Consider the following 21,840-nt stretch of genomic DNA (forward strand, 5'->3'; position numbering starts at 1 on the left):
AGAACAGGCTCAAGCATACAGCAGGTCCTCACTAAATGGCGGCCAATGTCACTAAGGTTTGGACTCATTCCAGGTATCTGTAAGCCAAGCTGCGTTCTCCAGTAAGCCACACGTGGCTTCTGAGCACCTGCAAGGTGGCTAGTCTGCACGGACATGTGCTGTAAGCATAAAATACACATGGGGCTTCAGGGGCGCCTGGCTGGCTCATTTGGTTGAGCATCTGACTCTTGATTTCAGCTCAGGTCATGATCTCACAGTTCATGGGATCCAGCCTCGTGTCAGGCTCTGTGCTGTTAGTGTGGATTCTCTCTCTTCCTCTCTGCCCCTCCTCCGCTCTCTTTCTGTCTCTCTCAAAGTAAATAAACTTAAAAAAAAAACTTTGGAGCCAACCATAAGAGACTCTTAAATACAGAAAACAAACAGGGTTGCTGGTGGGGTGTTAGGGGGAAGGAGGAGTTCAATGGGCAAGGCGCATTAAGGAGGGCACCTGTTGGGATGAGCACAGGGTGTTCTGTGTAAGTGGTGAATCAGGAAATTCTATTCCTGAAATCATTATTACACTAAATGTTAACTGACTTGGATTTAAATTTTAAAAAAGAAAAGAAAATGAAAAAAACCCCTTATATCATAAATAACAACTAATAAAGTACACATGGGATTTCAAAGAAGTAAGATGACCAAAAAGGAAATACTAAAATTTCATTAGTTAGTTTTTATATTGTCTGCTGGAATGATGATATTTTGGATACATCAGGTTAAATAGAACATCCAACTCATATTAGTTTCATCTGTTGCCCATTTTTTTGTAATGTGGCCACTAGGAAATTTCAAATTGCTTCTAAGACTCTCATTTATCTTTCTTTTCGACAGCACTGGTCTAGAGGCATGATTTAAGAAAGAGGAATGATTAAGAAGTGGGAAAAGCGTAGACTTTCCAGCCAGAAAGATTTAGGGGCTTATCTGGGTAGCAACATGCTCTGTATGCTACTAAGGAAGTCCCTTACCCTCAGTGCGCCTCAGTTTTCTCATCCGCAAAGTGGGAGCAGACATCCCTACCACAAAGAATTGTTTTGAGGCTTCAATGAAATCATATACGTGAAGTGCTTAGCTCCGCCCTCGGCACACAAGAAAGGTGCTCAGATGGAAACAAAGGTCATAGCTTTTGTAACAGGTGCTGGGGGTGTTTAGTATTCAGGGGGGGCTGAGTTGACCCTGGTCTGCCTTGTCCAGCGAGATTATGTTGGCATGCTGTTTCCACCTCCGTCGCCACATTTGACCTTCAGAACGACCCTGGGAGGTACCGTCAGCCCCTTACGGAGCTGGAGAGACGGAGGCATGGGAGCCTTTCAAGGCCTGAGCAGGAACTGGAAACCAGATGCTTTCCTGCCAACCCCGCGCTTTCCCGAAACTTGCAGAGCTTCCCAGAAGTGGGTTTCACTTTCAGAGGGCGTCCACCGCTGTCCCCTGATCCAGAGAGAAAACTAATAGCTCATGTGCCCCAGCAGCCTGCAGGGCCCCCTTGCCTGCCAGCACCGGCGGGGGGCAGTGCGTCATCGGAGCCGACTTGGAAGGCGGGAAGCGCACCCGTGGGCCTCTCGTTCTCCAGCCTGGTGGGGAGCAGTGTTGTGGCTTGAGGCAGATAAGAGGGGCTCACAAAGCCACGCTCCCTGGACACCTGGGCACCCGCTGACGTCTCAGACCAGCCTGATGCCCAGATGTACGCGCTGCTGCGGGCTCAGGGTACAGTTCACCACACATGCTGCTTTGCAACTTGCTGTAACTTAAGATGTGCGACACTCTCTCCCGTCAGTACAGAGAGAGCTACCTCATTCTTTGTCTCGGCCAAATGTGATTCTGTGTCATGACCCACTGAAATGTATTCAGCCAGTTCCCACGGGTGGACATCTAGGTCGCTTTCTGTTCATATCAGTGAGACAAATTCCTTCAGGTACACCGATGCTGGGAAAGAGTGGTTAGTGCATTTAGAAGTTTGTAGATTTGGGGGCGCCTGGGTGACTCAGTCTGTTAAGTGTCTGACTTCGGCTCCAGTCATGATCTCACAGTTCGTGGTTCGAGCCCCGTGTTGGGCTCTGTGCTGACATCTCAGAGCCTGGAGCATCCTTCGGATCTGTGTCTCCCTCTCTCTCTGCCCCTGCCTGCCCTCCCCTGCTTGTACTCTGTCTCTCTCTCTCAAAAATAAATAAACATTAAAAAATTTTTTTAAAGTATGGGGTGTTGGTTCCCCCACACCATCAACATGGCCAGAGAGTTCATGGTAGGTCAGCGTGGAAAAACCAGAGGGAGGGTTTGGTGGCGGCTGGGAGGCCGGTCAAGAGGCTGGGGCAGCCGTCCAGCTAGGAAACAGACAAGAGCGAGCGAGAGAGGCGAGGGTGGAGGCCAGAGCTAGTGTGGAAGTAATACCCAGGGCGTGGTGCTGAGTGAGGATGATGGGAGGGAGGAAGGGAGCGCGGGTCTCGGGTTTCCAGCTTCGGCAAATTGGGTCTGTTTACTGAGGTGCTGACACAGGACAGGGAGTAAGTGTGAACCTACTGAGTTCAATATGCAGGACATCCTGGGGACGCCTGGGTCGCTCAGTCTGTTAAGCTTCAGACTTCGGTTCAGGTCATGATCTCATGGTTTGTGGGTTCAAGCCCCGCATTGGGCTCTGTGCTGACAGCTCAGAGCCTGCAGCCTGCTTTGGATCCTGTGTGTGTGTCTCTCTCTCTGTCCCTTCCCCATTAGCACTTTCTCTCTTTCTCTCTCTCTCTCTCTCTCTCTCTCTCTCTCTCTCTGAAAAATAAACATAAAAAAATTTTTTTTAATATTCAGGACATCCTGTCGGGGGGTGTTTATACTGGCCTAGGGAGGAAGATTCAGGGATGGTGAATCATTGGTGGAAATCATGAGTGCACATGAGATCTCCCTGGACTGCGTGGATGGACGAGTGAGTGGGTGGATGGATGGATGGACAGACGGACAGACAGGTGGATGGGCGGATGGAAGAAAAGATGGATGGGTGGGTGGGTGGCTGGACAGGTGGACAGATGGGCACATGGATGACAGACATCTAGACTTTATTCTGTTTCGACTGAACCGTATGAAATTGCTCCCTTTGTTTTTCAAAAATAACAAAATACTCAAGTTTACGCAGGCTTAAGTACTCGAGGGGGAAGGTACAACATGATGTCCGCAATTTACTTTGAAATGCGTCAAAAAACGGAGAGGATTAATGGATGGGTCGCAGGGTCGAGACTGGTAAAATGTCATCGTCAGGAGCTGGGAGGTGGAGGCTGTGGACAGGTATTCAGTGGCAAATTCAACTTTTCTGGTTGTTGGAAGTTTGCACAGTGAATTCAGAGACAATGGTTTTCAGGGGCCACATGTTAGCACTTCCACGTGACTTCACTTAATATTTCTCCCTCATTTGGCCAGGAGAACCTTCTGGGTTCCCATCTGTGGATTGGCCTTATTCTTCCCAGAGTTGGGGGCTGGGGGTCAGCGTTTCTCCCTCCCAAAGTTAATGCTGAGTTGCCCTAATGAGGCGATTGCTGCACCAAGTTCGTTGGTATCTGGCTTGTAATAATTATAGATTTCCTCTGCGATTTGATCCCATTGGTTGCCGCAGCAACAGCGGTAATAGCTCAACTGAAGTGCTGTCACGGTGATTTAGAACCAACATGTCTCTTGCAGCCTCCGGTCCGGGTGCCCCCACCCCCTTGCTGTTGTCATGGCAACTGAGGAGCAGCACGTGACCAAAAGCTCTGTGTCCCTCCTCCCCCGCCCCTCCCCATCTTGCACCCTTCCCCACTTCTCAGCCCCTGTGGATAGGCATTGACCCCAGCTTGGGCTATACTGGGGAGGGGGGGGCGGCTAGAGTAATCAATGCCCCAGACCCCCCACCCCGAGAGAGGGTCAGGTGGATTGTCAGAGCCAGAGCCACCCCCCTGGCCCCTGGGGGTCTCGGAGATGACTTGGTGGCCCTCAGAGCCCCTTCCTGGCTGTGGCCATGCCATAGGCGGGATCTGCTGGGGCGTCCCCACTGGAGTGCCGGGGGGGGGGGGGGTGGGGGGCGGTTGTCGTTTAGGAATCCAAAGCCTTGGATCTTTGCTTTGTACTCCAGGGGTCCTGAAAGCGAATGAGAGAAAAATCTAGGAAGAGCATCCTGGAAGAAGGGGCGGGGACAGGGACCCCATTTCAGAAGGTCCCAGGTCAGGTGGCTCATTCTTCCGGTCTAAACTGAGCTGGGCTTAAAATGTCTTTTTAAAAACGCCCTGTTCTATTTTTCTCTGTGTGTTTATCCCTTTTTTTTTTCCTGTCTCTTTGTTTCTTTGAGGATCTTTTCCTTTCTGTTTCTGTCTGTTCCTATCTGAAAACCTCTTTGTGAGGCTACCTCTCAGCCTCTCACTCATTCCCTCCCCCCTCTTCACCCCCTCTGCATCCCCCTGCCTCCAGCACTTGCTGGGAACCAGCTGAGAGCATCCTTTGCCCAAATCTGCTTTGCTTCTCAGGCTCCTTTCCTTCCTCCCATATCTGAGCCCATGTTCCGGGGACTGGCTGGAAGTCCGGAGCGTCCTCCGGAGGGAGAGCTGGTACCCGGAGGCATCTCTTAGGATGAACCCGGCGCATCTCATCCCTGGGACTCTGCAGAATGGCATAGAGGAGGCGTTTTAAGCAGGCGGGAGCTGGGCTTGCTGCAGGACCCCAACTGCCAGGCACTGTGAGTGCAGACGTGTGTCTGTGTGTGTGCACATGCCCGTGCACACACGTGTGTGCATGCGATATGTATTTGCACACATCTACTGGTATGTGGAGGTGTGTCTCAACTCGTATCGGTGGCTGTGATCTGTGGTGCTGGGCGTGCAAATGCATGCACACATGTGTGCCCATGCATATGTGTGCAAGTACGCCTGTGTGTGGCTTTTGGTCTGAAGGACATGCAGATGTCCATGACGGATCTTTCAAGGATGCTTAGCTGAGGGAACACAGTGGGATGAGCCCCTTTAAAGTGGGAACAAAATGAACAAAAACGGCATGGAAATGATAAGGGATTTGCTTCTGCCGGTGGGCTCGCAGAAGGACCACCACATGCATTTGCCTCCGTCCCCAGGAAATGAGGTGAGGGTCACCTTGAAAAAGTCTTTCTGCACACACACACGCTCGGGAATGGAAGGCTCAGGGGGGTCGCCTTTGGGAGCACCTGGCTTTGCCCTCGTCAAGACCGGACTTTGCAGGGAGAATCTCTCGCTCGCCGGATGGCTCATGCCAAGAGCTGGCCCAAGGAAACTCTGGACGGCGACTCCCCCCACCTCGTGTGTTTCACTTCTGCAGTCAATTAGAACTTCATCTTGGGTTTGTTCACGCCCTGAGAGGTGGCGAGAAGGAAGCAGGTTTAGAAAGCGTAATTTCACTTGCAGGGCAAGATGTGGGAACCTGACAACTTGCCTGGCAGCCACGGGGGTCCTTCGTGCTTTGCCTGACCCCGAACACTGGGGGACCTGGTGGCCGGTCGCTTTGGGTGGATGCTAACTGCAGGCTGGGCACGCCCGGGGTGCCTTGGGGGAGAGGACGGGTCTAGACACTGGCCTCAGGAAGGCTGCAGGCCAAGGATGGCCCTCTGTCCCCCGCTACGCCGTGACCTCTGTCTACACCACCTTGGTCCACCTGCCAAAGCCCTCATCACCTTCCAACATCCACTGTCACTGCGTCCAGGAAACCATTAGTTAGTCAAGTAGAGGTGACGCTGAACGCCCTCCTCTCCCTGCCTCTGAATACCTCGTACCTCTGGCTTACGCACCCCACACACCTTTCCCCATTTGCCCATGAGCTGCACTTTCTTTTACAAGGACTTCGAGAAAAATATCGACTAAGACAAAATACACACCGAGCAACTGGCCCGGACTCTTACAGCGTCCAGGTCATAAAAGGCCTAGCGGCTGGGATACGGTTGCAGGTTAAGAGACAGAGAAGCCGTGTGAGCAGATGCAGCGAGGGGTCCTGGGGTAGCTCCTGGAACACAAAGGACAGCCACGAAGGACATCGTGGGGGCAAGTGAGCAAATCTGAATGTAGGCTGTCTCTTAGACAATAGCATTACGTTAGTGATAAATTACCTGAACATGAAATACTCGTATGTCAGATCATTTGTACTGAGGGCACATGGAACGTCCTTGTCCTCCTGTTGTTGTTGTTGTTGTTAAGAGAGGATGCTAATAGTAATTATGTTAGGGGATTGTTCTGAAAATTATAGGTGCCGTATCCTACGTGAAGAGCAGAGCACAGGATCTGGCCCAAGGTAGGTGATGGGTAGATGTTTGCTGTTGACGTTGCTGGTTACCTCGCGTCATCCTGGCACCCTGCGATGAATGTGCCAGAAGGGTCTTTCTCTTCTGCACCCAGAACTGCCTTCGTGGGTTTGCGGCCCAGGTGATCACACAGGACCCATGCTCAGAAGAGCCTCACCCCGCGCTTGGTTTAATGCCCTCCTGTTTCCATCTTGAAATTATTTTTTTTAAGTTTATTAATTAATTTTGAGAGAGAGACAGGGGAGGAGCAGAGAGAGAGGGAGAGAGGGAATCCCGAGCAGGTTCTGCACTGTCAGCACAGAGCCAGATTCAGGGCTCAAACTCACGAACTGTGAGAGCATGACCTGACCCGAAGCTGACACTTAACAGACTAAACCACCCAGGCGCTCCATCATCTTGAAATTCTTAATCCTTTCTTGACAAGGGGCTTTGAATATTCATCTTCGCTCTGGGTCCCACAAATCACCCAGCCAGTTCTGTCTGCACAGGCTTTTTATCAGAGCCTACTGGGAAGCGCTCTTAGACTAAACTCCCTGTTACCGCATCATAGCTCGGGCGGGCCCAGGCACATACAGTACATTAGGCACATTCCAGCTGTGACACCGCGTGTCGTCAGCCTGCACCACCCAATACGGCAGCCGCTCCCCACATGTGGCAGTCAAGCACTTGCAGTGGGGATCTAGTCCCAGTAGAGACGTGCTGTGCGTGTAAGAAATTTATACCGGCTCTTGAAGATGTTGCAGAAAAGAAAAACAGTGTAAAATATCTTATTAATAATCATACTGATTACATGTTGAGATGATTGTCTTTCTAGATTGTAGGTTTAAGTAAGATACGTTATTATATTACACCTGCTTTTACTTTTTCTTTTTTTAGATTTCAATTTTAAGTAATGTCTACACTCAAGCTGGGGCTCGAACTCACAACCCTGAGATCAAGAGTCGCAGGCTCCGCTGACTGAGCCAGCCAGGCACCCCTGTTTTTACTTTTTTGATGTGGCTGCTAGAAAGTGTAAAACAACTTCTGTGGGTTGCACTTGAGGCTTGCATTATATTTCTGTTGGACAGCACTGCCTCCTGCCAGATTACCTGTCATGACTGTCAACCAAACCAAGAGATGACAGCCCCGTGAATCAATTTCCAGGCTTTTTTTTTTTTAATGTTTATTCATTTTTGAGAGAGAGAGAGAGGGAACAAGTGGGGGAGGGGCAGAGAGAGGGAGACAGGGATTCTGAAGCAGGCTCCATACTCTCAGTGCAGAGCCTGACCCGGGGCCCGAGCTCAGGAACTGTGAGATCATGACCTGAGCTCAAATCAAGAGTCAGACGCTTAACTGGCTGAGCCACCTCAGCACCCTAATTTCCAGGCTTTTAACCAGACTCCAGGCCTGATGCTCTAGCTTTAACCCATATCTCCCCCACCAGAATCCATCAGGCACCTCTCTGGGGGGGTCACTGCTGCTGGCCAGCCTTTTTTTCTTTTCCTTTCCTTCTTAAAATGCCCCCAAGATACTTTTATACCCAAAGAGTTGGTCGAGGGCCTAAATAGATTTGCAAGGCAGCACAGTGGCCCCAGGAGCACCGAACTTGGGATTGGAAAAACTGACTCAGGAATTAAAATCCTGAGGATTTTAAGAGATCAGCTCTCCTTTGTGGGGTGAGCCTGGGCCCTTTGCTTATCTTCTCTGTGCAGGGACACAGAGCAGCCCTCGCTGCAGAGTCTCACAGACCTGGGTTTGCAGCCTGGCTCTGCGTCTCACGAGTCGTGTGACACAGGACAGGCCCCAGTGCCCTGAGTCTGTATGGGCACACCAGAGGAGCCAGCCTCTTGTGGGTTTTTTGTTTGTTTTGTGTTTCTTTCCCCACCTTAAAATTTTTTTTTAATTTATTTTTGAGAGGCAGAAAGGGAGACAGAGCTTGAGCAGGAGAGGGGCAGAGAGAGAGGGGAAGATGCAGAATCCAAAGCATGGTCCAGGCTCTGAGCTGTGTGCGCAGAGCCCAATGCAGGGCTCAAACTCACGAACCATGAAATCATGACCTGGGACTTGCCCTGCCCTGAGGTTATAGCTCCTCAGAGTGATCAAAACAGAACCTAGACAGGCAGTGCGTATAAATTCTCTCGTGGCCCTTTGGTGTCATGAGCGGGATGCTCGCACGCTTGAAAAGCAGCCAGCTGTGGAAGGGGGGGTGGTCTCAGTCCTGAGCAGGTGGATGGATCCTCAGCCATCTTGGTGCCCCCCGCTGTCCCCCTGGCCATAGCGGCCACAGAACGCAGGCTGCCTCAGTGGGACCCCGTGGTCGGGCACATGGAGCTTTCTCTGTGCGACATGGCACTAGGCGCTGGGGGTGCTGAGCCACATCGGTCGCTTGCTGTCAAGTTACGCTGATGGTCCTCATCACAATGTGAAACTGTCTTATCTCTTGTCGGTTCCTTCCCCGGAAACAGAAAGTAGAGAGTGCTGTCTGGTTCCACCTCCCCCACCTGGTCCTTAGGGTTGAGTACTCTGTCTTCAGGCAGTAGGCAATCAGGCAATGAATGAATGAATGAATGAATGAATGAATGAATGAATTTCACAGGCTAAAGGGAGAGACAGAGATTGTCACATTACAAGTGAACCGGGAAAGAACATGCATATAAGTTTATGGATAACGTACACTTGGTAGGGGTTGGCAGTTGTTGAAAGGAGGCAGTGGGTACGGACAGGTTCACCCTGAGTGTTTGAAATTTTTTCTTAAAAAAAAAAAGTTAGGTGCTGGAGAAATTACAGACGAGTGGCATCTAACCCTGAATTGATGAATCAGGAAAGCTTCCTGGTGGAAGTGGCCAGAGGGGCACTAGGAAAAAGTATGCCAGAGTTAGGGGAATGTAAACAGGAGGTGGGGGGCAGGAAGGACATTTCAACAAACAGTGGCGTGTGGGTGATGACCTGGGCACAGGAAAGAGCAGAGTGTGAGCAAGTCAGTGTCAAGAGGGCAGGGAGGGGCAGGAAAGACGGGTTTGGGGCAGGGAGGACCATGTGCCCAGCCAAGCAGCGGGCCTTTATTCTGGGAGTAGTGGAGAGCCAGGGAATATTCAAGTCAGAGAGCATCTGGGTAGCTTTGCCATGTGAAACAGTAAAATGGTTTCATTCAAGCCTTCTACCTGTTCCCCCAACCCTTCTCTTTTCCCCTGGACGATGTCCAGGGTTTTTGTTTGCTTCAAGGAGTATCCTTGCAGAGATCCACTTTTTTTAACTTAGCAAGATTGTTTTCCCCTAAAGGTATCAAAAAGTCATAAGCGGGGGCATTTTCTCAAAGGGAAGGAAGGTGGAGACGCCTCCTGATGAGAGTCAGACAACCAGGGAGGTTTGGACACCTGAATGGGTTTCCCCACCATCAAAAGTGCCAAGCCAGGATAAATTACATCACAATTTTATTCACTCCGAGTATTTGGCTCTGTGTGGACAAAACATAGGGAAAACAGTTGTCTTTTGTGTGTCCGTTTGGTTTGGGACAAAAGAGACACTTTTCTGGCCTCAAAAGCCCAGCTCTTTCTTTGGTGCCGTGTTGTCCTCTGGGGGCCCCACTCCTTTAGCTCATAAGCTAAAGGAGGCACTGGCAGCTGTGTGGTTAATGGCTCCCGCCGGCTGCCCTCTGGCACCCCTTGAGGAGATGCCAGGCATCCCCAGGTGAACAGATTACCTTTTCTGTCTCGGAAAAATGAGGACCAGCTGGGGAGGTAGGGCTGGGCATGAGGACTTTCGGAGTCCTTGTTCGGCCGAGGTCACGTGCTTGACGGCCACTGTGGCCACATCAAAAGCAAGGGGTGAGCCTGCCTGTGTGGTTGGAATAGTTCTTACAGAAGGTGATGAATCGGGATGCTTTTTCATTACTGTATCCTTGGACCTGCCCTCCCCTGCCTCACCTGACCAAATATGTTTGAAGAGTTTGCTAGAACAATGAGGAAATAAGAAAAGGTAGACAAACTCTTTTTCACAGATTAATATTTTAAAAGCTCAGCAAACCGGGGCACCTGGGTGGCTCAGTTGGTTAAGCATCTGACTCTTGATCTCCGCTCAGGTTTTGATCTCAGGGTTGGGAGTTCAAGCCCCACACTGGGCTTCACCCTGGGCAGAAAGCCTAATCAATCAATCAATCAATCAGTCGTTCAGCAAGCCTTCTCCATTACCCAGAGCTGTGGTCCTAGATACTAAGGAGCTCTAAAAATTCCAGTTCTTCCACTGAAAGGACCTTCCATTGCATTGGGCTCCTCGTAGAACTGGGGCCTCTGCACCCTGGAAGGGACGGCAGCGACAAGTGTCTGGGCATAGGGGAAGGGCCAAATGTGGCCTGAGGTTGGAACTGTCAATTAGGGCAATGGTAGGCCCCTACCAATGAGCATGTAGCCAAAAGATGAGAGTCTTCGGGAAGGCTATGGACAGTGGTAACTGTTGGTGTGAAGTTCTTGGTTCCTGTAAAAAGTATCTTTATCAGCCTGAGTTGTCTGATGAGATTTCTGGGCGAGGACGGAAGCTACCAACCTGCTAACGTGGCCAGGTCTTGGCCTGCAGGCTGAGTCAGCCCTGGTTCTAACCCAGCTCTGTAGTCTTCAGCTGTGTGTCCTTGCGCAAGTGGCAAAACCTCTCTGAGCCTCCCCCTTACCTGAAAAACGAGAAGAGTACTGCTTGCCTTCCAGGATCAGGCGAGACAGTGTGTTGAACCTTGACCCAGGAGGCTTTCCTCTCCTGAATTGTAGCAGATCCCCCCATGCACGTGGAAATGAACGATCCTTTCAATTACTGAAAAGTGAAGACAGTCCCAAGGGATGGTGGGAACAGTGTCAGGTGCACTTTGTAACTCGAATGACCAACAGCGTCTCCAGGTCGCCCGCCCTGCAGACCCTCGAGGGAACGAAATGGCTCCATTGTTAGGTCCTGTGCCTTAGCAGTTCCTGGAGTCCTTAAAATGCTTCGTTTTCTCTGCACAGGAAACGTATCTCCTCCAGTCGTGCTGACCTTATCTGTTGGTCGCTGGTCCTCCCACGGGAAGCGAGAGTCCCGAGAACAAAGCGGGACACAGGTCCTTGTTCTGCATGGCTCTGGGGCCTTAGCACTTGTGGAAGTGAACAGACTTTAAGGGCCAGACCTTTCCCGGCGTTGACCCGCAGTGGCGTCTTCCGTGTTAGCACAAGCATCCCTTCTGACCAGATTCAGTTCCTTCCGTCCTTCCCCTTCGTAGGCTCGGAGACACACAGCAACTCAAACGCTTGCAGACGCTTCTTGCCGAATCCTTACTGCCTCCGGAACCAAGGGTCTGCGTCCTCCCCTTCCGGAGGGCTCTGATTTGAAGCCTTGCCTCTGCTTTTTCCCCTTCACCCTGCTCACAGGCTGAGGGCTGCCTGTCTCCCAGCATCAGAGTGTTCATGCCCCCTGCACTTGTGACTTAAGTCCACCTCATCCTTCCTGGTGGAGGCTGGCGGGCGGGGCAGGTGGGCGAGCTGCGAGACACAGGCATGAGGAGGACAGAGGAGGTTGGGGTGCAGACCAGCTTCCCTCTGGTGGAGCCTGGAAGTTCAGGCTCATAGCAGGGCCACTGCCTGTGCCAACAGCTCTTCCTCACACTTCAGGCTGTGCAACTAACCTTCCCTGCCGGGTAGAGGGTTCTTTGGAAGCCGAGAAGGTGGTGTGCAACCACGTCTCCTGGGTCCTGTGTGTATCCTTCGGTCGGCCCTCATCAAACCAAGCGCCTCATGACCTCGTGGGTAGATTTCATTCTTCCCATTTCGCAGCTAGGAAACTGAGGCCCCATTGAGTCACGCGGCTTGTCCAGAGTCACCAAGCTAGTATATGGCACACGCGGACCCAATTTATGGCTCACAGGACTCTCTCAGCTGCCCCCTCTGTCTTTTGCAAGAGTCAACACTTGCCTGTTCCCAAGAACAGTATTGCCCTCCCCTCGTACAAGTCGCAGACGACTGTGTGATGCCCCAAGAGGCAGGTTACAGGAAATCACGCATGCGGCGTGCAGAGAGCAAGGGCTGGGGCCCACACTGCTGCAGAGGCAGCCGGGGGGGGCTCGAGGAGCTGGATCTTCTGTCCCAGCGTCATCCATCACGGCCCCATGAATGAGGCCCTGCTAGCCATCTGCACTGGCCCAGGGCTGTGGCTCTATTGGTTGCCATGGCGACCCCTGGCCTTGACAACGGAGGCACCCTTGGCTAAGTGTGTTGTCTTGTCCCACTGAGTCTGCGGAAAAGCCGACAGCTGGGGCTGCAGACAGGAAACGAGTGTCCCACACTTCTGCCTGCACTTTTGTCTTGGCCCCAAGAGCAGACAGAATGAGAGAGAGCATCTTTGGGGGCCCCAGAGAGGTCTGGGGGTCCATTTCTAGCCAATGACACGTGCAAAGCTTTCGCGTTCACGGGGCCTGTGAGGCAATCTAGTGGAAAGGTGAGTCAGACACCGTGTTCAGGACGTTTATGGAGCACGTACTATTGATTCAATGATTCTTGCAGCCAGGTACTGCTCTGGGACTGGGGATACAGCAGGGACCCAAGTCTCGGGTCTCAGTTCACACTCTGCTAGCCCAGAGGTTAGGTTCAAATGGTATGATCCCCATTTTGCAAAGGGGGAAAATGAGGCACAGAGAGGTTGCTTAACATGCCCAAGGACACACAGCAGGTCAAAGAGTCCAGTTTCACAGTCAGCGCCCTGAGGGCCACCTCTCCAAACGGCCCTCACCAGATTCTTCCTGCATTTCTGAGGCGTTTGCCTCTCAAAGTCAGAAACCCTCCGTTTCCAGAGACGTGGGGATGATGCAGGTCTGGGTCAAGCGTAGGGTCCACCATCCACCTCTTATGACGGTGGTTCCCAGTCTCACTTAGGGAGCTTCACCAGTGCCCGGACGACACCGTCACGCCCAGGAGACCCTGGTTTAGGTGTGCCGGGTGGAGCCCGTCATAGGCGCTGTGGTCCTGGAGGTTCTCGGGAGCAGCCGAGGATAAGCACCGCCGGCCTTGAGCTCTGGGACCCAGGAGGAGCCCATCAACCTTCTGAGCCTGCCGTCCTGCAGATGGCTGAATTGCATTTGGAAGCTATGTCGTGTGTAGTAGGTGAGCGTTAAACAGCAGCCAGTGCTTTGATGACTTTTCCTCTCCCTCCAGAGCTTTTTCTTTTTTCTTTTCTTTTTTTTTTTTTTTGCCCTTTCCCTGTGTTCTGGTTTCCCCATTGATTTAAACACTGCCCTGGCCTCGCCCCGTCCCATCCCACCCTCCAAATGCAAATGGCAGATAAGAGGGAGCTGAGAGAACTAATTAGCATTTTAATTAAAGGAAAGGGGACGGGGAGAGGTGGGTGGGCCTGGAGGGCTCACTGTCTGGTTGCACCAGGGTTTGCGAATTGTTTCCACGGAGGCACACGGTAAGAAACAGCATTTCTTGCAGATGCCTTGCCTGCCCGAAACAAAAATCCCCCTCCCTCGCCTTGCACTTGGATAGTTCCTATTCTGTTTAGTTGATGGGTTGATTTAAATTTCGCTTGCACTTCTGATCACGTCAAGGAGGGACGGCCCTGGGGGAAGCTAGCCTGCCTTAACACAGTCTGCCGTCTGTCTCCACTGGTGCAGGTTGCCCAGGGCGTGGTGGAGAGAGCAGGGAGACAGTTGCTCACACCGCCTCTGGGCAGGACTAGGGGGTCCAGAGCATTGCAGCAAGGAATCCTAGCCCTGGGGTTCTTGGCCGCATGCCTGTCAGATGGTTCTCAGGGTCCGAAGGGGCTGTGAAAGCCATGTGACCCAACACGTAGGGAAACTGAGGCCAGGGGAGGAATGTGTCTTTGGAGCCAAACTCGAACAGTGGTGGACAATCACGTATGTAATGACTTCAGACTTGGTGGGGGGCGGGGAATATTATTGTTAAACTGTTTTAACGCAAATTTCAGACCCGCTCCCTAATTTTGTATTTTTAATTTTGTTATTGTTTTTATTTATTTTTGAGAGAGAGAAACAGCGTGAGCAGGGAAGGGGCAGAGAGAGAAAGGGAGACACAGAATCCCAAGCAGGCTCCAAGCTCCGAGCCGCCAGCACAGAGCCCGACATGGGGCTCGAACTCACGGACCGTGAGATCAGGCCCTGAGCCGGAGTCGGACGCTCAACCTCCTGAGCCATCCAGGCGCCCCTCTGCTCATTATGTGAGTCCTCAGGTGCACCTTAAAAGGCAGATGTTGCCGTCCGTGTTCCACAGCTCAGATGTGCTGAGTTCACGCGCTGCATAGATTGGCTGGAGGAGTGTAAACTCTGGGTACCATGAGACGACAGAAAGGCCTGATGCCCTCTCTCGGGGCTCGCATGTTTCCAAGTGGGACTGGAGTGCTCCGGGAAGGAGAGTGGTGTGAGAGGAATTATCCCTAGAAAGGTCAGGGACCAAGTAGAAAATGATGGAAGGAAAGCAGGAGAGGAAACAGAGAGCTCCGAGCTCAGTGCTCCAGTCCAGGAGGGACCATATTGCTCGTGCAGAGTGAAACCCCCGGGCACCCAGCTCCCTGTCGTCACCATCAGGGAAAGGGAGCCTTCCCTTGTGACTGCCGTGCATCTGAGAGGCTCCTGAGCAAGTCCCCAGGGAGACTGTGCCCATCTGTCAGGCCCCTTTCCTCAGTGACCCCCAAAACTTCCATGGACGTCAGGCATCGAGCTCTAGACCCGAGGACTGCATCATCAGCAGAGAATACAAAAGACAGGAGCGAGTCAGAGACAGAGGAAACTCAGTTGTCTCAAGAGCCTGTGATCCGCCAGGCTGTTCACATCAGTTGCGCCTAATTCCCAGCACAACCAGGAAGAGAGGCATCGCCCTCGAATCCTGTAGATAAGGACACTGAGGCTCAGAGTGTTTTCATGAGCTTTACTCTGTTAGCTACATTAAGACAGCAAGCTTTGGGGCACCTGGGGGGCTCAGTTGGTTAAGCGGCCAACTCTTGATTTCGGCTCAGGTCATGATCTCACTGTTTGTGAGATCGAGCCCCGTGTTGGGCTCTGTGCTGACAGCACAGAGCCTGCTTGGGATTCTTTCTCTCTGCCCCTCTCCCGCTCATGGTCTCCTTCAAAAAAAAAAAAAAAAAGCAAGTTTCACAGCTGAAGCCCAAGCTCCAGGCAGAGCACACATGTCTGTAGCATCTGTTACAGGGCACATGACAGACATCGCTAATGCATCACAGCTGGGTGCCGGTCACCAGCTCACCTCCAGCACCTACACACGGTGCCTGGCATGTCACGGGGCACTAAGTGAGTGACTTAGCTAAGTCATTACCTGCTAAGTGGATAACTGAAGCGAGCGGGTAAATGACAAACTGTAGCAGGCAGGAATTCAGACGCAGGCCTGCGTGACCTCAGTGTACAAGACCTTGTCTTATCCCCTCCCACCTGTAAAAGGGGACAGCCAGCTCCCTAATTCCCTCGTTTGTTTTCTTTCTTTCTTTCTTTCTTTCTTTCTTTCTTTCTTTCTTTCTTTCTTTCTTTCTTTCTTTTTTTACAGAGGTGTAATTCACATAACAAGATTACCCATTAACCAGTATAAGTGAACAATCTGGTTCCCCTTGGCACATTCACTGTGTTAGGCAGACGTCTCCACCAGCTCCAGAACCTTCTCATCACCCCGAGCAGAAACCCCACCATCCCCTCTTCCCAGTTCTGGCGACCACTGATCCGCTTTTTCTCCCTTTGGATGCACCTGATCTAGAAGTGCCCTGCACGTGCCATCAGTGTGTGGCCTTTCATGTCTGGGTTCTCCCGCTGAACATCATGTTTTTGAGGCTCATCTGTGGTCTCTGTCAGTACGTCATCCCTTATTATGGTGGAGGAAGGCTCTGTGGTGAGGCTGCACCCCTTCTGGGTTACCCTTTCAGCCGTCGGTGCTTACGTGGGCTGCGAATAGTGCTGCTGTCGACGTGCACGTCCCGTATTTGTTCGAGCTCCTATCTTCCACTCTCTGGGCTGTACGGTTAGGAGTAGAATTGCTGGACCATGTGGGAAAGCTTAACTTTCCGAGGAACCCGTAACTCTTTTTTTTTAATTTTTTTTAATGTTTGTTTTTTGAGAGAGACAGACAGAGTGCAAGCAGGGGAGGGGCAGAGAGAGGGGGAGACACAGAATCTGAAGCAGGCTCCAGACTCTGGGCTGTCCGCACAGAGCCCGGCATGGGGCTCGAACTCACGAACGGGGAGATCATGACCTGAGCCAAAGTCGGAGGCTTAACCGACTAAGCCACCCAGGTGCCCCTCTTTTTTGTTTTTAATGTCTTTTTATTTTGAGAGACAGAGAGAGCAGGGGAGGGGCAGAGAGACAGAATCCCAAGGAGGTCCTGTGCTGTCAGCACAGACCCGATGAGGGACTCAAACTCACAAACTGTGAGACCATGACCTGAGCTGAAATCAAGAGTCAGACACTTAACCAACTGAGCCACCCAGGCGCTCCAGAACCCCTAAGTGTTAAAGACTGGAGGTGTGGGAGCTGGTCTCTGGCTCCCTCCCTATCATCCCTCACCCAGAAAGTGCCCTCCCACATGCCTGGGGAGCCTCCCTCCTCAGCTCACGGTGACCCCCCTGCATTGCACTGACATGTTGAGTGCTTGTTCCCTGCCCCCCCCCCGCCAAACTCCTGGACCTGGCTGAGCAGGACCCTTGTGAATAAGACAGGAGAGCTGGGCCTCCTCCCCCATAGAGGGGGTCTCCAGAAGGCCCTGCGCTCCATGGTCTCGTGTGCTGGTCACCCTCCCCCTGCACCTGACCCTCCCCATGCACCATCCCACATCTCGTCACACCAGAGCATTTGCCCAGGCCTCACCTCCCCTTTCCTCGGTGGCTGCCAAAAATCTGCTCCCCTTTGAAGGGGCAGCTCTGATGACATCTCACTGGCATCACAACGCACTGCCAGAACGCATCTGTCCACGTTCCCACAGCGCCTTGCTCATACAGGCAAACGTCGTGATTTCACCCCGTCTTATACAGAATTACTCGCTGACAGAGAACTGGAAAATTTTTATACACATCTCTCGCCGGGTTATTTTAAGGATTTATCGACATGAAAGGGAAAGCAGCCTCGTACATTAAATTCTCCCGTTCTCCCCCCTCCCCGGACTCCCCCCCACCTCAGCCCCGCCACTGAATCATGAGTTTCAGAAAGAGAGGGGCCTTTTTTCCATCTCAGAACTTACCTAATGCAGTGCCTTGCCCGTAACAGGAGCCTAATTAATTGTCGTTGATTGAATTAGTGGGCTGGAGAGAGTGAGCGCGTGACGTGGACTCTTCTGATTGTTGGAGGCATATCGTGCTAAGAGCTCCCGTCTGATGGAGATCGCGTTTCTGTTATAAGGTCAGTCTCAAGTGCAGGCCACCGAAATGTCACCACCATATATCTCCCGCGGTGACGTTTTGTAATTGAAAGTGCTGCAGGTGTCACTCCTACTCTGGCCGAGCATTCAAATGTTGATACGCGAGTTCTCGGAGATTCTCGCCGTTGCAAACACATGTTTAATGGAAATTGGATTGTGTGCAGCCTTAAGTAGTCCCCTTGGAGACAAATGGTTTTGAACAAGAGTCAGCAACCGCTCTTTCTACACAGTTACCTTGCCGCTAAGTCAACAGGCCCGCTTTGAGTTGGACGTGCCAGAATAGATAAAAAGAAGAAAAAACGTCCACTGAGTGATCAGGGAAAGAATGGGTTCTCAGTTAATTTATGGTCACACGGTCCACGCCCATGCTTTCCTCTGGCGAAAAGCAGCAAAAATTGCCTCTCCGAGCTACACCCTTTGTAATCATCAAGCCCCAGTATATACTGTGGTCAGGTATTGTGTTACCTGCTGAATTATTCGATGCTGGAATGAGTGAAAAAGCGAGGGCTTCAGGGTCAGACAGTCTCAGGCATTCCTGTAACCAAGGCCAAGAACATAACCCGTGCGAGTTTCCAGGCCCTCACCTCTGAAATGGGGAGACACACTCCCTGCTGGATGGTTGGGATTGGAGGGCATGAAGTGCCCTTCAGAGCCTCCCCAGGCCCTCAGACTACTGTCACTGCCACTCTGGAGGCATCCCAGATCCCTCACCAGGAGAGAAGACTTTATCCTAGCCACCCTGTGGCTTAATTCCCGCTGCGGTGCCCAGAGAGACCATCAGCAGTCCCATGCCTCCCAAGATCTGGCGCTCGTCAGTCTGATACTCTAACCGCGCTGTCAGCCGGACTCTGTTTGCAAGCAATAGAAACCTGGGAACTCAAGCAAGCTAAGGAGAAGAAGGAGGCGGGGGAGGTGGGGTGGCATCTTTCTTCTGGGCTTTGTTACCAAGGACGGGTAGAAGCGAGCCCTTCTCCCTCAGTCCTGATGTTTCCTTCCGAATCCATTTGGCGAGGCGTGGATGAGCCTGATGTTCCCGGCCCTCCCCCTCCACACCGGCTCACCCCCAGGGAGAGTGGGGCTCGGGTCTGCCCCAGCACTGTTCAGCAGTGAGTGCTGTACATGTGGCCACGCTGGGCTCCAGGCTTGAGATGGAACCAGGGAGCCTCAGCGTCCAGGGTCTGCATCCTGTCTGGCAGCTGCACTCTGTGGCACGTTCGGTCTGTGTGCCCGCTGCCCTCACGGGGTGGAAGCTGGCCGACCCCACCACGCCCAGGACACTGGCCTATCCTGGTCCGGTCAGCCGCAGCCAGTGGGTCCCATGGCACGGACGCGACCGCCAGGTCTGCTCCCCTGCGGACAGAGGGGGAGGCTTCTGATGGCGGGGAGGCATGGTGTGCGGAACAGACACCCCAAAAAGTACCTCCTGTGCCCGCTTCCCAGAGAGCACCTCCATTGCCTCGTCTGTGAAGATAATGGCGTATCTCCCGGGGCCCTGGGGTGAAACAGGGTGCTATCTGCAGCACATCTAGGTCCTCAGGGCGTGATAACGCTCGCACGGCAAGGGCTGCTCCTGACTGATCCCAGCGCCCTGTGCCCAGTGCCCACTGGGCAGCTTGCACATAGTAGGTGCTCCGTGCATGTCCACAGAATTGGTGCGTCCTCAAGCCAGTGCCATCTGCCTACGCTCCTTTGTTCCATCTTTGCTTCTAATAACGCAGCCCGACGTCCCATTAGCTCTGGGGGCACTGGGTTGGGAGTCCTGCCAGCCCGTCCTCCTGAGCCTGGTGCCAGATGCCCACACATTTCCTCACCCGTGCTGCGAAGCCCGCCTGCCACTTCCAGCTGGCACTTCCTCCATACTGTCATCGAGTTGGTGCTTCGTTGCAGAGTGAATGAGGGACACCTGTGACTCAGTGACTCTGGGGTCACACAGATCTGTTTACAGATCCACTCTTAACCTCTCTGTGCCTCAGTCTCCTCATCTGCAAAAAGGGGACCACAGAGCACTGTTGTGGGCACTCCTAACAATGACGAATACTAATTGTGCCGCACGCAGAGCCTGGCGCGGTGTGCAGCTGCAGAAAGGAAACGGGGTCCGCGAGTCGTGAAGGGCTCCATCACTGTTCTGCCTGGGGTAGCCTGGGGTGGGGCAGGGGGAGATGATAAAAGAGAACAAAGTGGGGGGCTTGCTCCAGGCCCACAGCACAAAGGGCGACTAGCAGATCTAGCCAGGGAGTGCGGGACTGGGGAGCCGTCTGGAGGCAGCCAACAGACTGGTAGTGTGGGGGCCGAGAACCCTCCCTCCGTGGGTTTCAGAACAAAGCCCCGCATCCCGAGAGCCCCCTCCGTCCCCAGCAAACTCTAGACAGTTGGTCACGCTGGAGACATGCACTCCCCAAAACGGACCACCAGATACTGCGCTGGGTCCCAGATTCCCAGACAGCCCCCGGGGAGACCAGTGTTCTGTTGGGGGGCAGGGCAGGGGGGCTCCCAGCTGCTCTGAATCCTCCTCCATCTGAGCCCCCCCCATCTCACCGAGTGCAGTTGCTTGTCCCCCCGTGGATGACGCACTGAACTTATCAGCTTGCCTACAGAGGGCTCTCAAGCCAGCTCTGTCCCCTTTCTCCAGTTTTCCATCTAGGAAATAGGCATAATGACCCTGCCTGCGGTGTGGCCAGGGTCCCATGAAAACACTTGCGAATGGGTTTGTATTTCAGTAAATCTCTGCACCCAACGGTGGGTCTCAGACTCGCGCCCCAGAGGTGGAGAGTCACGTGCCAGCCAGGTGCCCCCTGCCTTTTTCAAGTGTATATTCAGCATGAAAGCAAAGGATGTGATGTCAGAAGCACCTTCTCCACGACGTGGGAAATCGCAGGGCATGGGATTCTTGGCTGCAGGGACGAGCCCTTGGCTGGTCTGACTGTGCATTTCTGTTTTCTTTCAGGGTGAAGCGTGTGCAGGGAGCCTCTGTTCCTGAAGGAGGGGATCATGGCTTTCATGTTGCTCACCCGGCGGCTGGCCTGCACCTTCCAGCACAACTACCGCCTGCTCATGCCCAGTAAGCCCTGGGGGTCTTGGCAAGAACTGGCCCTGATGGGAAACACAATCCGGGCTGGGAGAGCCCTGGCGGGTGAAGGGACCAGCCAGTCAACGCTCTGGGGCTGTTCCCTCTCCCTGGCCACACACGCAGTAAAACTGTCCCCATCACCACCACCCCTGTCTCCCATCTCCGCCACATGCTCCTGTCCCTGCGTGGACAGCTCTGGGTCGGGCAGGAAGCTGATGCGGCCTGGAGGTGGCGGCCCCAACAGCCGGGAGGCTCCAGGCTGCCCTCACAGGGACTGTTGGGGGAAACACAGCTGAGCTTGCTGCCAGGAAATGGGAAGGCTACAAGCGTCCTTGTGACTGACCTCAAGGCAAAGTGTGCTTCCAGAGCCCTGGACAGGAGACAGCAGCCCCCTGCTGCCCTGTCCCTCACCTCCACTCACCCGCACCCAGCCGGCCCGCGGCACTGCTGGCCGCATCTCTCCGGGGCTTCTGTTTCTCTCTGCCTCACTGAGTTCAGGCGGCTTAGCCAGGCCGGCCCCATCAGCAAGCGCCCTGCCGGTGAGGTCTCACGATAGACCTCCCTCCCTCCTTTCCACGAGGAAGGCATGCATGAAGCCCATTTTACAGGGGAAAAAGCTGAGGCTCAGAGAGGCAAAGTCACACAGCCACTTGAATGCAGGTCAGTCTGGCTGCAGATGCCGGGCTGTTATCCCTCCTCCATGTGCCTCCCTGGGGTTCTGAGAGACACAGGGGCTGGCCGTGGCCTCCTGTGGGCACCTTGCACCCCCCCCCCACCCGCGTCTGTCCCAGCTCTCTCAGAGCTTCGTGCTTTGCCATCACGATGTCCCTTTGTTAGTCTCATCTGCCTTTTGAAGGCAGAGTGCTGCCCACAACCTTGGTCTGCATCTTTAATGCTGGGGTTTATATCCTGGGTGGGGTAAAAAAGCAGGCATGCTCTCCCATAGACACAGGAGTATTAGCAGGTTTTACTTTAAAATAAACCTTTTAGGAGCGCCTGGGTGGCTCAGTCTGTTGAGCGTCCGTCTTCGGCTCAGGTCATGATCTCGCGGTCTGTGAGTTCGAGCCCCGCATCCGGCTCTGTGTGGACAGCTCAGAGCCTGGAGCCTGCTTCGGATT

The 21,840-nt window shown here is 53.1% G+C and overlaps 1 protein-coding gene across 2 annotated transcripts in view; it reads left to right on the forward strand.

The window, feature by feature from the left end:
* Positions 1-21,840, forward strand: part of ABAT (4-aminobutyrate aminotransferase) — an 87,589-nt gene that overhangs the window by 23,775 nt on the left and 41,974 nt on the right. The window contains exons 1-2 of one of the 2 annotated variants that reach the window (XM_027043281.2): positions 17,618-17,636; positions 20,600-20,713. In XM_027043281.2, coding sequence (XP_026899082.1) covers positions 20,644-20,713 — 70 coding nt within the window. In that variant the 5' untranslated portion in view covers positions 17,618-17,636; positions 20,600-20,643. Of the gene's footprint in view, positions 1-17,617; positions 17,637-20,599; positions 20,714-21,840 lie in introns of those variants that run through there. The other variant, XM_027043280.2, reaches the window with a different exon arrangement.

This window comes from Acinonyx jubatus, chromosome E3 (assembly GCF_027475565.1).
Source record: "Acinonyx jubatus isolate Ajub_Pintada_27869175 chromosome E3, VMU_Ajub_asm_v1.0, whole genome shotgun sequence".
In the NCBI taxonomy this organism is placed as follows: domain Eukaryota; kingdom Metazoa; phylum Chordata; class Mammalia; order Carnivora; family Felidae; genus Acinonyx; species Acinonyx jubatus.